Genomic DNA, 14,217 nt, shown 5'->3' with positions numbered 1-14,217 from the left:
GCGTCTGAAGTGATGAGGGTTTTGTTACAGAGCTTTTACAAGATGGGAGGGAGCAGTTGAAGAAGAAATAAACGTTTAAAGTTGAGGATGGGTTTAGGTATAAGAAAAGCCTATGCAGGTGTCTAAAACACAGGGATTAGCACTGAGGAAGAGCATTTACTTTCTCTTGAACACTCCTGGTACTTTGGGGGAAAGGGAGTTACATCCTCAGTGTCTTGTGACAAAGCGAGGTCATGGCTCTATGCTAAAATTATGGAGGGTAGAGTGGAGAAAATGTGTGCAGTCAGGTGTTCTGAGAATTTCTTCAGCTAGAAGTGGAACTGCTGATACAGCACTTCTGAGCTCAGGCTTCAGCATGTCTTTAAAAGAGCGGGGGGGGGAAAAGAGCAACAGGCAATCTGTGTAAGCTACTTAGAATGGAACATAAACTGCTACTGTATATAAATGTCACTTTCTATGTTTTAAACTGGCATAAATAAATATGTTCTTTGAGTAGGTAAAATAACCCAAATAACTCACATAATGTTCCTGATAGTTTCTTAACTCTTTTTGTTGATTAATTAATTTTGTAGCTCATATCCATTGTTTTTCTCAATGCTTCGTGTTGGTTTTGCCTTAGTTTCATATTTGGTCTCTTCTCTGTATAAAATGTATAAATATCTTCTCTTCCTTTCTTTTTTTCTTTTTTCCTTTTTTTTTCTTAGTCAGTCACTATGAACGTAATAGGTAGAACTGCAGAGAGTAAGTGTGTGAATACTGACCACAAAAATTAGCGAATGGACTGGAGAATGAGGAGACATGATGCATGGCTTATTGCTGAGGAACAGCACAGAGGAAAGCTTTAACTCCATAGTTCAAGCTAAAGTAACAGTAAAGAAAAAGGTTGTAGTAGAACTTCAAATATGCAGCAGCAATGCCTATTCTTTATAAAAAGTGGCAACGTGTAACTTGCAAATGTTTCTTGTTATGAAACGCCAAGGATGTAGAAGCTCATTTGTTTGGATAACTTTGGGAAAGCACGCAAAGGCAGTGTAGTGCTCATGTAAGAATTACTTCAAAGGGTTGGTGTATGTTTCTAAAATGTTTTTTGATGTCTGATTTCTTAAAAAATATTTACCATTGTAAACAGTGTTTAATTTAACTAGCACAATAAAAAGAATTTTAGTAGGGTCGGAAGTGTTTGTTTAGCCTAGTAGTATAAAGCAAAGCATTTGTCATAGGCAGAATTTCGTATTTATTGACTATTCTCCCATCCCACTAACACGGGATTCTGGAGTTTTACCAGTTGCATGTTCTATATATGGAAAGTAATATAAATAAATAGTAAATGAACCAGTTAAACTTATTCAAAACGTTTGCATTTTTATTCCTTTATCAGAGTTTCTTTTTCTATTCACATCATGTGATTTTATTTGATCTGTTAATACAAGAAAGTTTATACTTTGTTCTGAAAGTACTTTTGTTTTGTTGGTGGTTTTCTTTTTTTCTTTTATAAAAAAATAAGTAAAGGCTGTATAGTTTGACAAAAGTTTCAGTTACCCTAGTGTTGCATGGGAACAATGTTTCTTATGATCACAACAGCATGATTGAGTAGACAATGTTTTAGAGTATATTGACATTCAGTGTTGAATTTTGTGCACATGTTTTTTTATTTCGTTGAAATATCTGCATGTCATTAAAATGTGGTTCATTTTCTTTTCTCATTAGTTCATTTTTTTTCTATGTGAAGACAACTAATTTATTTTAATTTCATTTTCTTATCATTATATTTATTTTCCTCTGTAGTGACATGTAGAAGGGTATTTTTGGTATCATTCTTTGAATTTCTCAGGGTATTATGTAACTGATGACAGAAAAAATTTGTTCACATTTGTCGCTTATTTATTGCACATCTCAGTACAATTATAATTTTTCTAATTTGCATGTTACAGAAATGAAGCAAGGACAAGAAAATATTAAATTAAAGAGAGAGAACTTAAGCAAACAAGTGGTCATTGACTGAAATAATAATGTGCATGTTGTTTTCCCCCCTTCTCCCTCCTGCATGCAGGGATTTGGTTTCGTAACTTTCGAAAATAGTGCTGATGCGGACAGGGCGAGGGAGAAATTACACGGCACCGTGGTAGAGGGCCGTAAAATCGAGGTGCATGTTCAAAATATTTTCCTTTTCATCTTTTTTATAAATGTCTGCTTCACTCTCATTTGTTGTTTCAGATGCATCATTGGTGTCTTCTGTGTGCTCCCCTTTCCCCTTCCCATTGTTTATATATATATATATTTATATATAAAGAGAGAGAATCTGGCCTTACTTGGGTTTTTTATTATTATTTCTTTTGTAATTATTATTATTATTATCATTATTGCTGAAAGGTGGATGACAGAATTGAAAAAAAAATGAAAGCTTTAATATTTTTAAGTTATTATTTTGGATGTTTTGTAAATCAATGGGTGCAGTAGATTCCAAAAACCAGCCAACAAAAAAAAGAAAAAAAAATTGAGAACAACAAAAATAAAAGCGTGACAGACAAAACAAAAACAAAAAAAAGGTTGGTTTTCTTTTTTGTTGTTTTGGTTTGGTTTTGGTTTTTTTTTTGTTTGTTTTTTGTTTGGTTTTGGTTTTTTTTTTTTTTGCTGCAGGGTTGATGCGGGATCCACAGTGGCTTTCACAAAATTCAGATTGGGAAAGAAGCATCTAAAAGACATACATGAAAAAGAAACAAAGCCAGACTAGAGACCGACCAATTTTAACTTTTAATTTTTAATGAAACCATCAGGCTACTTTGGCTGGATGGCCTGAGCCATTCGTATCTATTAAAAAAACATCACAAATGCGTTTTAGTACCACTGGATCCCCTTCAATACTGCCTCAGTCGTATTTGTTAGAATAAAAAAAATACCAATTGAAAATGCTGTCGTCTTTTGAGTAAGATGTTGCATATTTTGCCTTTTCATTTTCCCCCTTCGACGGTAGCGCTTAGGGCCCTCACCAAACTCTCAGTAACCATGGTAACTGTATACATACCCATGCTGGCGATGGTGCTGAATGGTAAGTGGAGAAGTCCATCTGCCGTTTCACGTATTTAGCGCTGATATACCACGTGAATTTTTTTGACTTGTTGTATTAAGTTTTCTTGATGCTACATTTTTTTCTATATTGGTACGCCTGTAATTGAGTGTACGTTTTAAGCAAGCCTGGGAGGCACTGATTGGATTGAGGATATGACTTCGTGCACATCTTACTCAGATTGTTAACTCCATATTGTGTTAAATAATGCACCCTCTTTTTATCCTTTTGTTAGCTGTGATTTTAAAGCTTGAATGATTTTGTTAATTCTTGCAATGAAAAAGGCTCTTGTTCCAAGTGTTGAATGCTAGATGTTGCTTTTCCAATGGTACTTCTCTTCTAAAGGGTTATGTTGCACACTGCTAAAATTCGTTTGTCCCTTTTTTTGACATTTTCTTTGTTTCCTTGTACCTTGTCTCTTTCCCTTCTACTCCACTGCATGTTCCTTCATATAATCTTTTTTTCTGTTTTGAGTATTTATTGTATCAGTGTTATCATGGAATACAAGCATGCTCTTAAGTCTTAAATTATGCAGTACCTTTTAATTTGCTTTTAATGTCTTTTTATTAAAGTTTAAATGATATGATGTTGCTTTATTGAAATGATTTGTAAGTTAAAATTGTTATGAAAGTAAATGTAATTATAAATAGTATGATTTTGTTATGCACCTGTTGCCTTCTATAAATTAAATTGCATTTTATTTTTACATGACTAATAGCAGTAATAATGCATGCACTTAATAGTAATGTGGACCCTCCCTGTAACCCTTTCTAATCCAGTGTTCTATGTGCTTAGGTAAATAATGCAACAGCACGTGTAATGACAAATAAAAAGACCGTCAACCCTTACACGAATGGTAAGTGCATGAGATCTCAGTGCTTTGTTGTAATGTCAGTGCATGTAAAACCTCACTCTTCTGATGAATGGGTGAACTCATCTACTCATGAAGTATCATAGTTCGCATCTCCTGCATCTCCTTGGACTCGGGCTTTGTCCAGCGACCTAAAACATGATATGGCTGGGCATAAATTCTGTCTGTGTAGAGTTCAGGTAATTCACAGCCATGTGGGTGTAGCATGCATTGTTCTGCCTGTCTGGACTCTTAAGTATGTAGCTGCAGTAGTTTTTGTGTAGGAAAATATACCTGATAGGAAAGTGTTCTCTTCTAGCTTTGTGCAGTGTTAGTTTTGCGATGAATGAACTTATCAGAGGGTTCAGTTTTGCTTGGATGGAGGTAGGGAGACCACTAAGAATGTCTCTGTCAGGCATGAGATACATTTTAGTATCAAGACACGCGTCTAGTTAAAGAGAATTTTCTGTGTCTTCCTTCCACAATTTGTTAGAAGGACAAACTATAATTCGGTGCTGATTCCAGCTTTTTTTCCCTTGGAAAAGTCTAAATTCCAAGCTATCTGAAAAAATTAATTCTAATACTGACCTAGGTTGGCATAATGTTGTACATTAATGATAGAAAAATAATCCGTAGATATTTGAGGGGTTTGGACGCAACACATTTTAAGAATGTTTCCTTTGGCAGTGTTTGATCGTGTGCTTGAGTTGTTTGCATTTGCTAGTTCAGAAAATTCTAACAAGTTCCTAACTCAACGTCAAACAATAATATATCAATTGAAGTTAATTGCAGTTATGTTTTCCATTCTTACTAGACTGTGTAGTTATAATGATTTGCTTTTCAATTTAATTTAATTTTCCCCGTTTTCTATATCTGAATTCTCATTAGTGAGGTTTTGCTAAAACCCAGGGCAAACAGTGGATTTATTTTTTTAATGAAAGAGTCATAATTTTTTCTGACCACAGTAAAAATAAGAAATACAGTGACGGTTTTCATTTGGGATGTGATAACCGAGCTAGTTAAAATGACATGGAGACAAAGAGTCTGAAATTCCTCATGCTTTCTCAGAAACTGTTTTCTTCCTCCTTTTTTATGTAAATATGGAACTTGGCAAGTGATGCAGGTGGGAAAATCTTCATTTTTACCGACTTTAAAACATCTCAGTTAATCTAGTGAAAGAGACACAAAGCTTGACTGGATCACATAAGGTTTTGTTGCAATAAGGAGCTAAATTATGACACTATGAACTTCATCTGCTATATTGTAATGATAAAAGGATAAAAGTTTTGTTGCAAATGATGATGAATATTTTGTGTTCATAGTATCCTAAGGCTACAAACCTGTTAATTAGCGAATAACATGTTACATATCAGCACATCCAGTGCTTAAGGAAGGGAATGCTGGAAATACAGATGAGAGATTTTTAGGAATCTGGTTTTAGAGGAGATTCACCTCTGTGTCCCGCACTGCAGGATTACTTAGGTCATACATTATCATTTATTTGTACCCAAAACCAGAATGATGAAAATCTGCTGTTAAGTGTTTCCCACTTGAAGAGTTTTGTGTCTGTCATTTTCCATCCTGTTCCATCTGGATTAGATCTCACCAAAAGTATGAAACATCCTGTTCAGTACATAAAAATTTGCATTTATGTTTGTCAATCCGTACATCCGAGGTGTTGCATGTGGGAAGTTCTTTTGCACACCTTTTAGTGGGTATCTACCAAGGTGAACTGTGTTTGTAGTTCATACATTCCCCGCCCCTATTGTTAATGTCTGAGTTCCCTTAAAGCAAACACACAAGGAGAATTGTGTTTTTCTTGCATAATCATTACAAGCGACAAGGAATGGAGTGTAGACGTGCAAGGTGCTTCATTTAGTTTAATCAGTGCTCCTATTCTCAGTCATCCTGACATTGTATGATTCTAGTTCTTTATAATTTTGTCAGGAATTAACCGGTGCTATAGCTGATTATTAAAGATTATTGTTGTCTAAAGTACAGGTCTCATCTTTTAAATAAAATAGCAGGCTAGTTTTTCTGTGTTCTTCTACAAGCATATTAACATTTGCAAGATGCTTCTAATGCAGGTAGCCTGAAGCTTTTTGTTTGCACATGCGTATCTCTTCAGAGCCACTTCTTTTTTAATGTGTGGCTTTATTTTTCAAGGAGTATGCGGTGACCGACATATTATTGGCAGGCATTCAAAATGTAGTTGGGGCACGTGTTGTATTATATGAAAACATCAGGCACTAATACTTACTATAATTTAAAAGACATACCAGGATTTGTCTGGTTTGTCTTTCATTCCTGAATACTGCTTGTTGGTTGATAACAGGGGTCATGCTGTAAATATGATCACAAAAGTCAGAAGATTTTAAAGCACAAACCCCAGACTTTTTAAAATGTATACAACTTCATTTAAAGAAGTGGTTTGCTTTTGTGTCTTAAATGTGTTTGAAACAAGTATGCTTTCTAGTGACTTTTGATGATTCCTGAAATGAGGAGTTAATGCTTAGTTGCTAGGAGAGCTTTTTTTGTGCAAGTGTTACCAACAGGATGATTTTGATGGCTGACCTCACGTGCTTTGGAGATAGAACTGCCTTTTCTTTGCAGATAAACTCAGTGTCAGGAGTTCTACTTGTTGGCAAAAATATTTCAGAGAGAATTTTAGATGTTCCAACCTGTCCTGTTCACGATTATAGTTTCTTTTGATGCCCATATTGCAATTTGGGATGCTCATCCAAGTGTTGTAGGGAATAGAGAATTATGTGCACTTAGATTCAGAGAACCACAGCAAACAATGAGGAACATGAGACAGAGATTAGTAAAGAGATACGTATGTTTTAAAGTTTATACTCACGGTGTCTTGAATTTGAGCCTTCTGTTGATCTAAACTTAGATTCAAATTCACAGCTAGTGACTATTTACCACAGTTAAATTCCCTTCCACTTTGCTTTCCTCCCTTCTGTTTGCAAACAGGCTTCTTACTTGCCAAAGCATTCCTCTGGCCACGGGTGCCAGTCTGGCCTATGAAATGAAAATCATCCTCTCCATTGCTGTGCCCCACTTTCTGCCAAAGCTTGTTACACTTTGCAGTGTGATTATTTCCTTCCCTTTACCACACTTAACCTGTATTTCTTTTGATGATTTTATGGGGTTGGGTTTTGGGGCAGGCAGAAGGGTTGTTTGTTTCCGTGTTTGGTTGTTAAGTTTTGAGCTTTTTATAGTTTCAACTTGAGGAGGAGATTAATATTGTGACAGTAAGAAAAATGCACGAAATTACATCCACTGCAGAGAATTTTCCTCCTCCAGCTGCTGAAGTAGGGTTACTTGGCAGATGCTCACTTGGATACATCAACTCCTATCATACTTGATTAACCCACACAGCTATGGGCCAGCACATTGCTAGCTGACAAGATAAAGATAAGTTTAATTACTGTTATTTTCGTGATGAATGAAGTATTTCCTGTATAAGCTTCAAAAAGTTAGATGAGAAAGCCGTCACTGTGAGAGAGGTAAGGAACTGAAAGATGAGAGTGGCTTTCAGCTGTGAAGAGCAATCTGCATCTACCAAGATTTTTTCTTTCTCTCAGAAAAATTGTGGTGCTATTTGTGTAACTTAGAAGCTGAGAGGTATGTTGGCTTCTTCGACAGCAAAAGCTGACAGATCTGAAATTCCATCCAGTTTTTCATTGTGGATGGTGTTCATCAGTGGTTTTTTGAGGAAGTAATGGCTTTGAAATATTAAATATTCCCTAAGCTATGAAAAGCTAGAGTTTTACTGAAAGTCTCAAAATTTGGCTGATTTTCTATCACACAAAATTTGGCTAAGAGTCTTTGTTATACCATGACATTCCTGAGTATAATCCTGTAGTATGTAAAATTGAAGGGACAGGTAAAAGTCCTGTGATATTTTCAGGAGGAAAGTAATCTTAACCCTGCTTAGCTGGCCGTTTTTCAGCTTCTGTAATTGTCTTCTATGTACGTATAACAACTGCAGTTACTTCTGCAGAGCAATTGCATGCAATGCTGCTCTTCACTCTGTCTGAACTTACTAAGAGTTGCATTTCAAAAACACCCCTCACCTCTGTTACTGAACAGTTAGTTACCGGTAAATAGTTACTGTGCATCAGATAGAAACAGCAGTATTTTTACAGGGTAGGAATAGTTTTCTTTTGTGTTATTACTGAGATTTTGTATTACACTTTTACAGTGTTATAATGCATTATAGTTGTATGAACTTCTATTGTGCTTTTGCATTACATGATATGGCCAAGGCAGAAACAAGCCTCAATGCAGTTTGCATTTAAATTATTCTAATCTTGGCTCTTCTGATTTTGAAAAACCTGGTTGTCCCTGTCTTGACTGTATTTTGTTTCCAACAGCATAGTTATAGGATCTATTTCAAGTACCATAGTTCTTGAGTTTGCAAGATGCTTTTGCTCATAGTTTTTTTCTTTATTCCCATTTACAAATGCTTCCCACTCTTTCAAGTGTGCTTTTGGAAAGCTCCTAAGTTTTCGGTCCAAGTAGTTCAAATAATTGTTTAAACACTTAAAAAAAAAAAAAAAAAAAAAAGGTGTGGTTGGGGGGGTGTCCTGTGGAGTTTGGACTTAACCAGGAGTGGATCTATCTGTGGCTGAGGAAAACACAGTAATTGGCACTTTACCACAGCTGAGAACAATAACAATTTTGCCAGTGTTTTCTCCTGCTGTTCTCTTACCCCTTCCCCTTCGGTTCCTTCAGCATTGCTGTCTTTAGCATCACATATGCTTTGAACACAGGCCCTCCTTCTGCAGCGAGCCTGTGCACTCCGGGCTTACCTGGAAATGCCACATCGGGTGTAAGGACACAACAGCAATTATTTGGTGTTTGGCCAGAACACACAATACAGAATATCTGTTGCTTCTTTGGTTTTATGCCAGCTGTGGGAGGACGTTGGTTATTTAAGACAAAGGCAGTGGCTGCATTTGTACCACTTAAGAGCTTTGCAGAATGTGACTGCAGCATTTTTTTACATGCCACTTACTTCATAGCAATATGCTAGCAGCATTTATTGGCTGTGAATCCAGGCGGTACAGTCACTTTTGGTACGTGCCTGTAATCGTCCTGTTTCAGCACGGACAGTCTGATGTACAAATGGAAATGGAAAAAAAAGTCTCTGGCATTTGACTGGGATCCCACAGGGCACAAATCTCTCTCTTGTCACAACAGAGATTTCCATACAGTGTCTACGCTTTCATTTTTCCCAGAGTAGAATCAAAATGCTCAGATTATTTGATTGCCTTGTAAACCTACACTAACACATGCTTGGAGTGCTGCAATAGATGGCTATAAGCTTTTCAGAAGGGATAGGCATTGAAGGAGAGGTGATGGGGTGGCTCTCTATGTTAGGGAGTGTTTTGATTTTACAGAAATCAATGATTGTGAAGACCAAGTCGAGTGCTTATGGGTGAGGATGAGGGGGAAGGCAAAAGAGGCAGATACCCTGCTGGGAGTCTGTTACAGACCACCCAACCAGGATGAAGAGGCAGATGAAGCATTCTACAAGTGGCTGTCAGAAGTCACGCAGTCGCTAGTCCTTGTTCTTGTGGGGGACTTCAATCTACCGGACATCTGCTGGAAGGTAGCAGCAGAGAGGAAACAGTCTAGGAGGTTCCTGGAGTGTGTGAAAGACAAAAAAATAGAATGGTGGCTGGTCACAAGCAGTGTTCCCCAGGGCTCGGTTCTGGGAATGGTCTTGTTCAGTATCTTTATTGATGACCTGGATGAGGGCATTGAGTACTCCGTCAGTAAGTTTGCAGATGACACCAAGATGGGTGGGAGTGTTGATCTGCTGGAGGGTAGGAGGGCTCTGCAGAAGGATCTAGACAGGCTGGATCGATGGGCCGAGGTCAACTGTATGAGGTTTAATAAGGCCAAGTGCAGGGTCCTGCACTTTGGCCACAACAACCCCATGCAACGCTACAGGCTTGGGGAGGAGTGGCTGGAGAGCTGCCTGGCAGAAAAGGGCTTGGGGGTGCTGGTTGACAGCTGGCTGAATATGAGCCAGCAGTGTGCCCAGGTGGCCAAGAAGGCCAACAGCGTCCTGGCCTGTATCAGAAATAGCGTGGCCAGCAGGAGTAGGGACGTGATCGTGCCCCTGTACTCGGCACTGATGAGGCCGCACCTTGAATCCTGTGTTCAGTGTTGGGCCCCTCACTACAAGAAGGATGCTGAGATGCTGGAGCGTGTCCAGAGAAGGGCAACAAAGCTGGTGAGGGGTCTGGAGCACAAGTCTTACGAGGAGCGGCTGAGGGAACTGGGGTTGTTTAGTCTGGAGAAGAGGAGGCTGAGGGGAGACCTCATCAGTCTCTACAGCTACCTGAAAGGGGTTTGTGGCGACGTGGGCATTGGTCTCTTCTCCCAAGTAACCAGCAATAGGACGAGAAGAAATGGCCTCAAGTTGCTCCTAGGAGAGGTTTAGACTAGAGATGAGGAAAAATTTCTTTACAGAGAGAGAGGTCAAGCATTGGCACAGGCTGCCTAGGGAGGTGGTGGAGTCACCATCTCTGGAAGTGTTCAAAAAACGTGTGGATGTGGCGCTTCAGGACATGGTTTAGTGGGCATGGTTGTGTTGCGTTGATGGTTGGACTTGATGATCTTAAAGGTCTTTTCCAACCTTAATGATTCTGTGATTCTGTGATTATCAGAGACATTGATGTCCAGCAAATGAACTGTTTTGGCCTCTCTGGCTTGTAACCAGAGAGTTAAAGCAATGAAAAAGAACTGATGTACTCTGGTACTACAGGATATAGGGGTACCTGAACTAGTTCTGACTTAGTTCCATAATTTAAGGGAGTAAATCCACAGCAACTGTACGTTGCAGCCAAGGGAATTCACCTGATAATTTACTCCAGTACTACATGTCCAGAGATGCCTTGTTTCATTACTTATTTCCATACTTCAGAGTCTGATATTAAAGATCAGTAATCCAAGATGCCTATAAAACTTTCATTAAAATGACCTTTTTGAAGCCATTTTATCTGTATACCTTTAAAATACCTGTGTACCTATAAAATAAAATTTAAAAAATCATTATTATCACTAATTGCAATATTAACTCCGTTATGTTTTTATGTTTGCTGCAGGCTGGAAATTAAATCCAGTTGTTGGTGCAGTTTATAGTCCAGAATTCTATGCAGGTAAGGATTACGCTATAGCTGTCCATGCCATATTTTATGTTAGTGTTCTTTAAAATGTGCAAAAGTACAGAATATGCATTTGATGTGAGGTTTGGTTTCTTTATTTGCTTCACGTTATCTGCAAGTCATTTACAGATTTGTGATGCAGGATTTTAAGTTACCTGGGCATGTTCAAGTTATATAGAAGAGATATGAATACCTATTTATTGGGAAGTAGATAGCATAACATGAAATGTTCTGAAATATCCCAGTCCTACATGAGACTTTATTGTATTTATATTTTATTTCATTTTATATTTCAGTACAGACACTTTACTCCAGGAATTATTTATGCCTAGTGAGCAACAACAACAAAAAAATCTACCTATAAATATTTATTTTGTGTATATACCTGTACATAAACACAGATAGGTATAGAGTATCTGTCTTCATAATTTTTTTCTTGAACGTTTTTCTTTCTATTTCATATTCAGCTATTCAGTGTTTTAAAATTTTTATATTTTAAATCTGTATTATCACTTGAGTCTTCACTGAGACTGAATTCTGATCCCATTACAATTTTGAGTTAATTAGATACAATCTTTTTCTACTGGAAGTCACTTGTGGCTATCAACAGTTTCTAAATGTGCTTTAGCAACAGTATTGAAAACAAACATGATTGTACTCCAAAAGCCAGTTGATTTCAGAGGAATTTGCATCCTGCCTGTAAACACTATCACTAGCAAGTCCAAAAAAGCCATTTTTTGAAAGCTAATAGTTTATATCTAAGACAGAAATAATCACTGTAAATCCAAATGTTTCTCAAGAGGTAATAAAGTTGCCTTCCTTTCCTACGTTCCAAATTCATATATAAGTCTTCCATGACTTTCATGGGAAACTGGGGGAATTTTTCAGTTTTCCATTTGGGTCTGTTTTTCAGTTGTCTAGGTGTGTGTATACTGGATACAAATACCTAATCATGTTTTAAAAACCAAAAATATTTATCCATTGTCACACACTTAGGTAATTGAGAATAAAGAGGTAATCATACAATACATTCTTTACAGCAAGTAAAGAACAGATATTAGAAAAGCATTTTTCACAGATGGTGCTTAACCGTGGGAAGAGGTTGCCCACAGAAGCTGGGGAATCTCCCTTCGTGGAGATACTCAAGCCTCCACTAGATGAAGCTGAAAAACTTTTGTTAGTTCAAGGGACTTTAAGAGATAAAAGTTGTTAAATAGGACTACTGTTACAAATAGATATTTATTTTTAAAAAACTGCCTGTAATACATTTAGTGCCATCCACTAAGATAGATAAAAATCTGCTAATTAGGGTAAAAGTGGCACAGTATAATAAAAATGCTAACTTGGCATTCATGGAATTGCAATATTTAGTGTAGGCAGAATTTATTTCCTTCCTTGATGTATGCCTACATTGAAAACAGGAATTTAATATTGATCTCGTTTGAGTAGTTAGTGAACCAACCCTGAACCTGCATAAATTAGAAAGTCAGAGTTATTAGTCATCTTAGATAAATGACTTTGTGTTAATGACAAATATAATAATATTCCCATAGTACAGTAATCAATTTTCTAATACGTATGCAGAATTAACAATCTGACTTATAATTGTCTCATGAAGTAGGGCATGAAGAGTTCACATAGTTTGTAAATTAAAATCAATATTTTCAATCTCTCCTGAAGGTAATTTTCCTAATTTACTGGACTTTTCCCTAACATTTATTTTGTCTTTTAATTATAAAATGGCAGGTTATTGATTTTTTTTGTATAACCTCCCAAAGTCCCAAGTGCATTTTTATTGCCAACACAAGGGAGGTGTTTGCCCTTCTTAATGAGAATCTTTAATTACCATTAGAAGAGCATTAATTTAATTTTATGAATTATGACATGCATTCCACCACACCTATGCAGAAAGTTATATCAAGATATTTCATGTATTTCAGATTTTTTTTCTGTTTCTACAGGCAGGAAGCTTTGTGGTGTGGGTTTTTTTTTAATGCGTATCAAATGCATATTTTCTGTATTGACTAAAAGATTTTTTTTTCTTAAACATTTAAACTTACTTTTAATCAATTTAGGAAAAAAAAAAAAACAACTCTGTGCAGACCTCTTAAAGTAGTTAGAAAAAGAATGCCATAATAGAATACTGCGGTATATCTTTCCTTTTGGGGTCCCCTCCCTCCCCTGACTTGGACAAGAAGCAATTGCACTTTTGAAGATTATAAAATGAGAAATGTGATTTTTTAAAACAGTCTAAGTTCTAGTTATTTAGTTTAATTATTGTTTCCAACACTGTCATGTTAAAATTGTACTAACTCTTTCATAGTCAGTGCAAGAAGTTACTTTAGCTCCTAAAAAATGATGAAAAATTTGGCCACTTCTGAAATAAAGATGATACATTTGCAGAGAAAGTGTTGATTTAAAGTACCTTTAATCTCCATAAATAAGTAAAAAACCAGAAGGTTATACAAAGCTGTCAGAATGGCACTGATGAATGGCAAATTCACCCGTTTCTCAATTGCCGGTGAAGACACATGCCGCAAGGCTTAACCGTATTGTACATCATATCTGCCAACTCATTTCTGTGATTAAATATTCCATCAGTGTGGGCTATAAGGCGGTAAAGCTTAACAAGATTCATACGATGCACCACTTGAATACACATAACTCACTTCCTTGGATAGAGAGCACCCCGCATGCAAAAGAAAATTAGAATTGAGTTAAATTACTCCATAAGACAAGATCAATAGAGAAAGGAAAAGATCCCCTAATGCAATGCAAATCTAAGATATAGTTATGTCCTGACAACTTGAAGCAGACAATTAAAGTCAAATAGGGAGGAATGCAATGTAAATCAACCCTAAAACCTTGAAGATAATGGTAAACAGTAGGACCAGTGACATGATTGTTATAGCTCTGCTTTTTTTCGGAGTATACACTTTTGTAAAAGAAAACTGTTGTTGAAGAAGCTCACGACAGTTAAAAACGGAGACTACAAGATACATAGCAGATAGACAACAGACACTATTTAAGTATTACTCGGGATGGAAAATACTATATATTTACAAAACAGTATAGATTTTTCTTCCTGAGTAGCCCTTCTAAGACTGTTTTTC

At 36.8% G+C, this 14,217-nt stretch overlaps 1 protein-coding gene across 10 annotated transcripts in view; it reads left to right on the top strand.

Annotated features, from left to right (window-relative positions):
- RBFOX1 (RNA binding fox-1 homolog 1) overlaps window positions 1-14,217 on the top strand; it is a gene marked incomplete at both ends in the record, with an annotated part of 1,321,463 nt that overhangs the window by 1,222,890 nt on the left and 84,356 nt on the right. For 9 of the 10 annotated variants that reach the window (XM_082006867.1, XM_082006865.1, XM_082006872.1 and 6 more), the window contains 3 exons: window positions 2,051-2,143; window positions 3,860-3,920; window positions 11,045-11,098. In XM_082006867.1, the coding sequence (XP_081862993.1) occupies window positions 2,051-2,143; window positions 3,860-3,920; window positions 11,045-11,098 (208 nt within the window). The remainder of the gene's footprint in view (window positions 1-2,050; window positions 2,144-3,859; window positions 3,921-11,044; window positions 11,099-14,217) is intronic. The other variant, XM_082006866.1, reaches the window with a different exon arrangement.

Source organism: Phaethon aethereus, assembly GCF_964289735.1.
Source record: "Phaethon aethereus genome assembly, chromosome: 15".
In the NCBI taxonomy this organism is placed as follows: Eukaryota; Metazoa; Chordata; class Aves; order Phaethontiformes; family Phaethontidae; genus Phaethon; species Phaethon aethereus.
The sequence above is the reverse complement of the archived record's forward strand: the minus strand, read 5'-3'. Positions and strand labels throughout refer to the sequence as shown.